The sequence below is a fragment of the Sycon ciliatum genome, chromosome 1, assembly GCF_964019385.1.
Source record: "Sycon ciliatum chromosome 1, ocSycCili1.1, whole genome shotgun sequence".
Taxonomy (NCBI): Eukaryota; Metazoa; Porifera; class Calcarea; order Leucosolenida; family Sycettidae; genus Sycon; species Sycon ciliatum.
In genome coordinates, this window is record NC_088643.1 from 20,277,411 (window position 1) to 20,290,624 (window position 13,214).

At 40.9% G+C, this 13,214-nt stretch overlaps 2 protein-coding genes across 2 annotated transcripts in view; both read right to left on the reverse strand.

Annotated features, from left to right (window-relative positions):
* The window catches only part of LOC135821037 (dynein axonemal heavy chain 12-like), a 96,025-nt gene that overhangs the window by 18,459 nt on the left and 64,352 nt on the right, over window positions 1-13,214 (reverse strand). Inside the window, exons 68-73 of the mRNA XM_065334133.1 lie at window positions 11,500-11,513; window positions 10,742-11,024; window positions 10,390-10,460; window positions 10,016-10,163; window positions 9,631-9,776; window positions 258-472 (exon numbers count right to left, since the gene is read on the reverse strand). Coding sequence (XP_065190205.1) covers window positions 258-472; window positions 9,631-9,776; window positions 10,016-10,163; window positions 10,390-10,460; window positions 10,742-11,024; window positions 11,500-11,513 — 877 coding nt within the window. The remainder of the gene's footprint in view (window positions 1-257; window positions 473-9,630; window positions 9,777-10,015; window positions 10,164-10,389; window positions 10,461-10,741; window positions 11,025-11,499; window positions 11,514-13,214) is intronic.
* On the reverse strand, window positions 2,517-3,668 carry LOC135817311 (uncharacterized protein DDB_G0271670-like; the record flags this gene model as incomplete). The annotated part of the gene is made up of 1 exon (XM_065330474.1): window positions 2,517-3,668. A coding segment is annotated over one exon (1,152 nt), but the record flags the coding sequence as incomplete, so codon positions are not given.

Here is a 13,214-nt window from a genome sequence, read left to right on the forward strand (position 1 = left end):
TTGATAAACGATTGAAGATTTTATCAAAATACATGACAGAGCACTAGGAATTAGCGATGTCAAAACCTTAGTGAAGTAAATCAATTTGCTAAAATCGCTGAGGGTTCTCTGTCGTTTACAGGTTTGCAGTTTACAGCCAACAAACACACACATGGACACAGACAGATGCCAGCAGACAGACAGACAGACAGGAAGACACACACACACACATACACACTGGCTTCTGTAAAGAAAGGTGCAGTACACTCGGCACTCACCTTGTTTGAAGGTCTGCTTGAGCAGTAGCGGTTCCAGCGACGGATCGAGCTCTTCACCAACATTCTCTAGCAGCACGGGGTTGCCAAACTGGATGCAATTCTCCAATGTACGCATGTAGTCGGAGTCCGTCAGCTTTACAACCTGCAATCCCCGCTTGCCTTCGGAGTTTTTCACCCACTTGTTGGCCTGGCCCTGCGGATCTATCATAAGAGGCCTGGTTGAGCAGTGAGCATAAAGACAAAAACACAACAATGGGAACAGGATACAACTTTGGACAGCGAAACTAAACAAGAGAAATATTCCAGACCAATTCATATCCAGTACAGTAGTCTTCAGGTAATGCACATGCACATGCACACATATCCACGCAATTCAATTCAATACAACACAGCACAATAATGACAATCCGCAAGGACCGACAGTGTTCCAGTCACAAAGAACAGAACTTTGAATGGTGAAAAAGGTCTGAAGAAGGGCCGAGGCTTCTTGCAGCTTCATTTCTGAAATCAAAATTTAATAAGGAATTCGGGTGGACACGCCCATTCCCATAGCGCTGCACATCCGAACCAGTTCCGCCGCTATGTGGCTTCCGCTGTGTTCAGTGTTCCTATTATCTGATGATGACCGAGTGCTGAAGCATTGTGAAGTAACGGAACTGGTTCGGATGTGCAGCGCTATGGTAATGGGCGTGTCCACTCGAATTCCTTATTTCAGAGGTCAATAGGGTCCTGTCAAAAGCAAAAATCTCAGCAAACGAAGTCTCAAGCCCGAGACACATGTTAAGCCGGCTAGATGGTGACAAAGGCCAGTCTCTATTCACGACGGTCCACACGCATACACACGCACACACGCACGCACGCACACACACACACACACACACACACACACACACACACACACACACACACACACACACACACACACACACTACTACTACTACTACTACTACTACTACTACTACTACTACTACTACTACTACTACTACTACTACTACTACTACTACTACTACTACTACTACTACTACTACTACTACTACTACTACTACTACTACTACTACTACTACTACTACTACTACTACTACTACTACTACTACTACTACTACTACTACTACTACTACTACTACTACTACTACTACTACTACTACTACTACTACTACTACTACTACTACTACTACTACTACTACTACTACTACTACTACTACTACTACTACTACTACTACTACTACTACTACTACTACTACTACTACTACTACTACTACTACTACTACTACTACTACTACTACTACTACTACTACTACTACTACTACTACTACTACTACTACTACTACTACTACTACTACTACTACTACTACTACTACTACTACTACTACTACTACTACTACTACTACTACTACTACTACTACTACTACTACTACTACTACTACTACTACTACTACTACTACTACTACTACTACTACTACTACTACTACTACTACTACTACTACTACTACTACTACTACTACTACTACTACTACTACTACTACTACTACTACTACTACTACTACTACTACTACTACTACTACTACTACTACTACTACTACTACTACTACTACTACTACTACTACTACTACTACTACTACTACTACTACTACTACTACTACTACTACTACTACTACTACTACTACTACTACTACTACTACTACTACTACTACTACTACTACTACTACTACTACTACTACTACTACTACTACTACTACTACTACTACTACTACTACTACTACTACTACTACTACTACTACTACTACTACTACTACTACTACTACTACTACTACTACTACTACTACTACTACTACTACTACTACTACTACTACTACTACTACTACTACTACTACTACTACTACTACTACTACTACTACTACTACTACTACTACTACTACTACTACTACTACTACTACTACTACTACTACTACTACTACTACTACTACTACTACTACTACTACTACTACTACTACTACTACTACTACTACTACTACTACTACTACTACTACTACTACTACTACTACTACTACTACTACTACTACTACTACTACTACTACTACTACTACTACTACTACTACTACTACTACTACTACTACTACTACTACTACTACTACTACTACTACTACTACTACTACTACTACTACTACTACTACTACTACTACTACTACTACTACTACTACTACTACTACTACTACTACTACTACTACTACTACTACTACTACTACTACTACTACTACTACTACTACTACTACTACTACTACTACTACTACTACTACTACTACTACTACTACTACTACTACTACTACTACTACTACTACTACTACTACTACTACTACTACTACTACTACTACTACTACTACTACTACTACTACTACTACTACTACTACTACTACTACTACTACTACTACTACTACTACTACTACTACTACTACTACTACTACTACTACTACTACTACTACTACTACTACTACTACTACTACTACTACTACTACTACTACTACTACTACTACTACTACTACTACTACTACTACTACTACTACTACTACTACTACTACTACTACTACTACTACTACTACTACTACTACTACTACTACTACTACTACTACTACTACTACTACTACTACTACTACTACTACTACTACTACTACTACTACTACTACTACTACTACTACTACTACTACTACTACTACTACTACTACTACTACTACTACTACTACTACTACTACTACTACTACTACTACTACTACTACTACTACTACTACTACTACTACTACTACTACTACTACTACTACTACTACTACTACTACTACTACTACTACTACTACTACTACTACTACTACTACTACTACTACTACTACTACTACTACTACTACTACTACTACTACTACTACTACTACTACTACTACTACTACTACTACTACTACTACTACTACTACTACTACTACTACTACTACTACTACTACTACTACTACTACTACTACTACTACTACTACTACTACTACTACTACTACTACTACTACTACTACTACTACTACTACTACTACTACTACTACTACTACTACTACTACTACTACTACTACTACTACTACTACTACTACTACTACTACTACTACTACTACTACTACTACTACTACTACTACTACTACTACTACTACTACTACTACTACTACTACTACTACTACTACTACTACTACTACTACTACTACTACTACTACTACTACTACTACTACTACTACTACTACTACTACTACTACTACTACTACTACTACTACTACTACTACTACTACTACTACTACTACTACTACTACTACTACTACTACTACTACTACTACTACTACTACTACTACTACTACTACTACTACTACTACTACTACTACTACTACTACTACTACTACTACTACTACTACTACTACTACTACTACTACTACTACTACTACTACTACTACTACTACTACTACTACTACTACTACTACTACTACTACTACTACTACTACTACTACTACTACTACTACTACTACTACTACTACTACTACTACTACTACTACTACTACTACTACTACTACTACTACTACTACTACTACTACTACTACTACTACTACTACTACTACTACTACTACTACTACTACTACTACTACTACTACTACTACTACTACTACTACTACTACTACTACTACTACTACTACTACTACTACTACTACTACTACTACTACTACTACTACTACTACTACTACTACTACTACTACTACTACTACTACTACTACTACTACTACTACTACTACTACTACTACTACTACTACTACTACTACTACTACTACTACTACTACTACTACTACTACTACTACTACTACTACTACTACTACTACTACTACTACTACTACTACTACTACTACTACTACTACTACTACTACTACTACTACTACTACTACTACTACTACTACTACTACTACTACTACTACTACTACTACTACTACTACTACTACTACTACTACTACTACTACTACTACTACTACTACTACTACTACTACTACTACTACTACTACTACTACTACTACTACTACTACTACTACTACTACTACTACTACTACTACTACTACTACTACTACTACTACTACTACTACTACTACTACTACTACTACTACTACTACTACTACTACTACTACTACTACTACTACTACTACTACTACTACTACTACTACTACTACTACTACTACTACTACTACTACTACTACTACTACTACTACTACTACTACTACTACTACTACTACTACTACTACTACTACTACTACTACTACTACTACTACTACTACTACTACTACTACTACTACTACTACTACTACTACTACTACTACTACTACTACTACTACTACTACTACTACTACTACTACTACTACTACTACTACTACTACTACTACTACTACTACTACTACTACTACTACTACTACTACTACTACTACTACTACTACTACTACTACTACTACTACTACTACTACTACTACTACTACTACTACTACTACTACTACTACTACTACTACTACTACTACTACTACTACTACTACTACTACTACTACTACTACTACTACTACTACTACTACTACTACTACTACTACTACTACTACTACTACTACTACTACTACTACTACTACTACTACTACTACTACTACTACTACTACTACTACTACTACTACTACTACTACTACTACTACTACTACTACTACTACTACTACTACTACTACTACTACTACTACTACTACTACTACTACTACTACTACTACTACTACTACTACTACTACTACTACTACTACTACTACTACTACTACTACTACTACTACTACTACTACTACTACTTGAGAACGGTTTTATTCACAACACCATGAAGTAAGAGTCAAAGCAAAAAGACAACCCAATTTCGGAATAAAATAGAACACTCAATTGAAATATAAAACTTTGAACTCAAAAGCTTCACACGAAATCATCACCTAATAACAATGCCTACGGGCCTACTACTACTACTACTACTACTACTACTACTACTACTACTACTACTACTACTACTGAAATGTGTTTTTATTGAAAGCACAAAGCAATGAAGATGTGAATGCAAGGAGGGCAATGAATTCAAAAGGCGAACAGCAAAATTGTAACAAAATAGAAAGGTAACAAATATTAATGGCAACAGCAATGTTTATACATGAAAAAGGGGAAAGAAAAGGAAAGAAAAACATCCAAACCAGAATTGCTTGAACACCGCCAGAAATGAAACCGAGATTCATACAGAAGAAAAAACTTCAGGACACCGGAAAACAAACTTTAGATCACATTTTGACATTATGCGAGATGATGACAAAGAAAAACTATGCCCTAGAGAGCACACGGCAGTCATTCACAAAGCTCGCCGAGCGCTTAGAGCGATAGGAGGACCTAGAGCCACGTAAACAGGTGATACACCAGCGAAGTAGGCAGAATGACAAACGGCATCGCAAATGATTGACAACAACAGAATACACCAAATCAGCATTTTTCTCTAGAATACGGCTAACCAATGCCTTCAAAAACACGGAACACTCCTTCCCTATCATGCCGTTGGTCGCAAATACCAGAGGGGTGAATGTGCCCCGATCGATCTGATTCACTCGCTCTGCGTAATGCCGCTTTTTTTCCCGCTCATTGCGCTCCAATTGGCTCATGGCTTTTTCACGAGACAGCAAAGTGGCCCTGGGATGCGTTACCCGGATATCGAAGAAGGCCTCCTGCTGCCGCGTCCAAAAGCCACGAGCCCTGACGTCAAGCCGCGCTTCCTGGGATCGGTTAGATGTTGACCATGCCAATGTCTCACCACCAAATGGGAGAAGGTTGGGCTCGATTGCCACATCGGGACTTACACTTCTGAGTAGTTCAGCGATGAGATCACGTATCTCATTATGCCTTGCGGTGGGATAGCCACCACAAGGGCACACCATGGCATGGTCAGTCGACAAGTTAGCTCCGCATACACAGTTCGTTGGAAGACCATCAAGCGGTAGACCGTACCGAAGCGCCACAGCATCTCGAAAATCTGATTTGTTAAGTGTTGTGCCATGGGCGGACCTTGGTTCAACAGTCAGCCAGGAGGACACGCCCTTCTCACCAGCTATCTCCACCAAGAATCGCTGGTCTGGCGTCAGGTGATCATGTACTGTGGCCAGGATCTCTATGTCCCTAGCGTCTCTCTTCTTCTTGCCTTCTCTTAAACGCTGGCGAGTCTCCATCACAGCCTCGCTAACGCTAGCATCGCGTGACGGAATTTCCATTGAAGCTGATGGTGGCCGGTGCGGAAGCCATGATGAGGTTAGAGACTCATCAGCGGTTTCATTGTTGACTGTGTGACGCGTCGGACGCAGTGAGAGCCAAATCTCTGACGCATCACCTCCATCCAGAGAACGAACATCACCGCGCTCCCGGTCAGCAGAGACAATATCCACCGACCCAGAATTCAGCGGCATAGCTTCCACGTTGTTGATGTTAGTTACTGAGTTCCGCTCCACTGCCTCTTCGGACGATTCCTCATCCGCCAATTCGACCTCGGCCAACTCCTCAGCTGCAACTACTACTACTACTACTACTACTACTACTACTACTACTACTACTACTACTACTACTACTACTACTACTACTACTACTACTACTACTACTACTACTACTACTACTACTACTACTACTACTACTACTACTACTACTACTACTACTACTACTACTACTACTACTACTACTACTACTACTACTACTACTACTACTACTACTACTACTACTACTACTACTACTACTACTACTACTACTACTACTACTACTACTACTACTACTACTACTACTACTACTACTACTACTACTACTACTACTACTACTACTACTACTACTACTACTACTACTACTACTACTACTACTACTACTACTACTACTACTACTACTACTACTACTACTACTACTACTACTACTACTACTACTACTACTACTACTACTACTACTACTACTACTACTACTACTACTACTACTACTACTACTACTACTACTACTACTACTACTACTACTACTACTACTACTACTACTACTACTACTACTACTACTACTACTACTACTACTACTACTACTACTACTACTACTACTACTACTACTACTACTACTACTACTACTACTACTACTACTACTACTACTACTACTACTACTACTACTACTACTACTACTACTACTACTACTACTACTACTACTACTACTACTACTACTACTACTACTACTACTACTACTACTACTACTACTACTACTACTACTACTACTACTACTACTACTACTACTACTACTACTACTACTACTACTACTACTACTACTACTACTACTACTACTACTACTACTACTACTACTACTACTACTACTACTACTACTACTACTACTACTACTACTACTACTACTACTACTACTACTACTACTACTACTACTACTACTACTACTACTACTACTACTACTACTACTACTACTACTACTACTACTACTACTACTACTACTACTACTACTACTACTACTACTACTACTACTACTACTACTACTACTACTACTACTACTACTACTACTACTACTACTACTACTACTACTACTACTACTACTACTACTACTACTACTACTACTACTACTACTACTACTACTACTACTACTACTACTACTACTACTACTACTACTACTACTACTACTACTACTACTACTACTACTACTACTACTACTACTACTACTACTACTACTACTACTACTACTACTACTACTACTACTACTACTACTACTACTACTACTACTACTACTACTACTACTACTACTACTACTACTACTACTACTACTACTACTACTACTACTACTACTACTACTACTACTACTACTACTACTACTACTACTACTACTACTACTACTACTACTACTACTACTACTACTACTACTACTACTACTACTACTACTACTACTACTACTACTACTACTACTACTACTACTACTACTACTACTACTACTACTACTACTACTACTACTACTACTACTACTACTACTACTACTACTACTACTACTACTACTACTACTACTACTACTACTACTACTACTACTACTACTACTACTACTACTACTACTACTACTACTACTACTACTACTACTACTACTACTACTACTACTACTACTACTACTACTACTACTACTACTACTACTACTACTACTACTACTACTACTACTACTACTACTACTACTACTACTACTACTACTACTACTACTACTACTACTACTACTACTACTACTACTACTACTACTACTACTACTACTACTACTACTACTACTACTACTACTACTACTACTACTACTACTACTACTACTACTACTACTACTACTACTACTACTACTACTACTACTACTACTACTACTACTACTACTACTACTACTACTACTACTACTACTACTACTACTACTACTACTACTACTACTACTACTACTACTACTACTACTACTACTACTACTACTACTACTACTACTACTACTACTACTACTACTACTACTACTACTACTACTACTACTACTACTACTACTACTACTACTACTACTACTACTACTACTACTACTACTACTACTACTACTACTACTACTACTACTACTACTACTACTACTACTACTACTACTACTACTACTACTACTACTACTACTACTACTACTACTACTACTACTACTACTACTACTACTACTACTACTACTACTACTACTACTACTACTACTACTACTACTACTACTACTACTACTACTACTACTACTACTACTACTACTACTACTACTACTACTACTACTACTACTACTACTACTACTACTACTACTACTACTACTACTACTACTACTACTACTACTACTACTACTACTACTACTACTACTACTACTACTACTACTACTACTATGTACAGCTACCCTATCGGGCCACGCCGCTCCCAGAAGCGGGAGACAACGACAAGAAGAGAAAAGAGAAGAGAGAGAAATCGCAAAGTCAACAGTATTGGGCATGGCATTGCAAGTCCTGTGGCCTTGAGAACCGCCTTTCGCAATGCTCGCATTCATGACGGCAGTTGTTCCTGGCTGCACGTGACATCCGTTTCGTACGGTCACAGTGATGCCGGCTCAAACCAGAACGGGAGCGGAAAGATCGGCGACAAACATCACATCGAAAAGAGTCAGATTGATGGCGAATAGATACAGTAGGGACATCCGTGGACACAGGACAGCGATGCACAGCCAGTCCTCCAGCGACACCCCCCCCCCCCCCCCACACACACACACACTACAAACACCATTATCTACCATCAATCGGGGGTGGTCTTACCAGCGTCGAGCATTGTCGACAATCACGCCGTTATCGATAGAGAAGTTGTCGGTGGGCAGACCAGCAATGTTCCATGCACGGATCTTGATGGGTTCACCAAGAATTTGGCTTAGCTGGAAATCCGCTGAGCATGGTATACCACGATTCTGTTGTAACGGAGAGGACGGTGGAGGGAGAGAGAAGCGTGAGACACTAGAAGTGGCATACACACATACGACTGTCATAGAACGAGTAGGAGAAGGAACGTGATTTTTCTAAGAGCCGAAAACTTCCATTTTTCCAAAGCAAAGGACCATTAGCCCCAGTATATGTACCTCTATACATAATGTGTCTGTACAAGCATAGACTGGTGTCAAGATTAAAAGAGACATCATGATACTCTCACCTTGCATTGTTTCGTCCAGTCAGCAACGCACTCTGCACGATACGCGGACGTGAACGCACCGAGATACGCGATCACACCAGATGAGACGAGAATATCTCCAATCAAGTTGTCAAAGCGAGCCTGCAGAGAAACTGCAGCCTCCGACCATCTGAAAGTCAATGCAAAAAAAACAGAATGTCAAATAGATGCTAACCAAAATGCAATCGCGGGAAGAAAGGATCTTGCAAGCGTCCACAACCAGTAGTATGCACTGAGATGCAAACTGGAGCAAGGCGCAAACTTGATTCACGCGATCGGATTTCATTGAGCAGTACTATACAACCAATTGCTTCGAAAGCATTGGACACACCACTCCACTACACGGCCTCACTCACCGTGTCTTCTCACCACCAAGGCCGCCAATGAGCTTCTTAGCACGCTCCAATTTCTTAGCGCACATGTCAACCTGCACCGCAGCAAGCAGACAACCGGAGTTAAGCCAAACTGGTTGTGCTTACACACGTTGAATTAGGAATTGCAAATCTTGATGGGAACAATACAATTGTTACGTAACAGCCCCTACCATGCAGTATGTGCATGCAGGACTGATGGGTAAACTGGTAGTTCACCTACAGAAAGACTGGAGATCATCGTATCTTTTAATTACATCAGATGTAATTAAAAGATACGATTCAGTTTCTACTGAAAATACAAACAGCACAGGACAGAGCCGCATAAAGCCAGTACCTGGAACTCCAGCTTGTTCTTCTCCTCCGTCTTCTGATCAAACTGTGCTTTCAGTGATGCTAATCGATCCTCCACCTGCATATGGAATGGAAACAGAACAGCAGCACCCAAGGAGAACAAGCCATCGTTACCAGTATACACAGTAGAGCACAGTGGAACCTCTTTAGAACAAACACCACGGGACCAATGGAATTTGTCCGTACAGACGAGAGTTCCTCTCATCCGTACTTTACACACAGTGAAGGCGCAATGGTGTGTCCAGGAGAGACACAACATAGTAGTCCTATTAACCCTTTAAGAGCCGCCCCATACTTGAATGCAAAACTTCAAAAGATCGTAACTCAGTCCAATCTCGCTCAAATCCAGTGATCGAAATATCCAGGGCGAAGAGAAAACTCTCACCTGTCGGGAGAAACAATCCGCGTAGCGCTGCGAGCAACGGTTCCTGAGATAAATCACTTGTAAGTTGAGCCGCGATCGCGGCAATTTCAAAAGCACGCAGTGCGACTTTAGTATTGAGAGTTTTGAGACTTTTCGTCATGCTGGTTTACTCGAATTTGCACGGGTTTCACTGTTGATATTGTCAAGAGTACACAGCGAAAAAATCGGAACTCCACGATCAAGTAAAATGAAATATCTGGAGCGGGACGCAATTGGACGCATTTGGGGCATTTTTCGTACTGTCGCTGCGATCTAGCGCTGGATAGACGGTGTGCTGGCTATCATGATCGACCTCATTCTCTTCCTCTTGCGGAGACCTTTCCAGGAAGCCCTAGATTGTGAGGATTGAGTGAGTAGAACAGAAGCTAACACGAAAAAATGCACAATTTTGAAATTTTCCTGTGGCTCTTAAAGGGTTAAAGCAACATTGAAATCAGATATTGAGCCAATAATAAATGTAAAAATATAAAGGACACATGGATACGACTTAGGAGTCACTGTCCACCACTGTAACTACACCGCCGTACATGTAGTTTCAATAAGCAGTCAGAAATTGCGATAACTGGGCACAAAACTGACAGACTGGCTACACAAAAGCCAGGAGTAGCAATGGTGATCCAAGCTCAGGAAGTTAGCTGCATGCACCCCCAGGGGCTCCCAAGCACCCCTGACTTCTCGCCCGGGAGAGAAATAATAGAGAGGCTCCGCATAACGCAATTACGTTAGTAAGAAACGTAGTCGATCTACGGAAAGTCTTACGTAAACTGCATGCGCATCGTGGTTCCGCCATACGGAGTTTTCAAATCACGTAGCTGCCCTTGGCAACTCCGAACGCGGCAGTGTACGACCAGATCGACATGGGGAGAAAGTCATAAATGTGTACCCCAATCCACTCACGGACCAGCTACGTTATCAGAGCCCTATCTACATACTCTCCGTAGACAACTTTCCATAAGTGGAGTGCAAACTCGCGAATTCACGGGTTTTTCCCGCCCACTAACGTAAAGTTGCTCGACTATACGTAGTGCGGAACCTCTCTAATATCACTATTTGATCCTACGTTCCTGTAATGCATCACACAAACTGCCTGCAAGATACAGTGTGAGCTGTTGTTGGAGTGTGAGTCAGCAATCAGGCCCCACAAGCACAGCTACAGTACAGCCGGGCGCCGAAGAACGCTGCTGACCTTTTGCCTCCCTTACTACTACACTGCTGACCTCTATCCTCCCGCTCACCCTGTTCCCGCTTAGCCCTTGCTCACCTTTTGCCTCGCTTACTGCATGCACACCTTTTCCCGCTCACCCTGTTCTCGCTTACCGCATGCACCCCTTCTCCCTCCTTTGACATGGTAAGATTTAGATATACCCCCAAGGCTGCGCTTGCTCAGTCTTCTGCCTTGTTCTTCTCTTGTTCTTCTCCTCTCTATTCGAGTTCCCTTCTTCTATTCCAGTCTTGTTCTTCGGTCACTTCTCTCTTCGATTGCAGTCTTTTAGTTAGTTCTCCCCAGTCCTCTTCTCTGTGTGCTTCTCTTTGTTGAGCCTTGATTAATATAACTATAAGTCTTAGCACCTACCAGCTGTAGTCTCTGTGAGAGTCAGAACCAATAGTAGTACGTATAGTAGTAGTAGTAGGTCCAGACCAGACCAACAATCCTATATTGACTACACGAGGGCCTCCTTCCAGCACCAGCCTTCGGACGTCGATACGGCATGGGAGCAAATCGCTTCGAGGAAATTCTTGCTGCCATGCACATTCGTCCACCAGTCAGTGGAGACACCAGGCGCGGCTGGAAAATTGTGAGCCCCCTCATCGACATGTGTAATTTGAAGTGGCGGACTTCAATCCGGCCCGGGCACAAATTGACGGTGGATGAGTCAGTGTTTACGTGGTACGGCCATGGTGGAGACATTGGTGGGATGCCCATAGTCATCAAGATCAAGCGGAAGCCGAAAGGCGTGGGCTGCGAAATAAAGTCCGTTGCTGACGCGTCCACCAACATCATGCTTGCGATGGAGATCAATGAGGGCAAAGA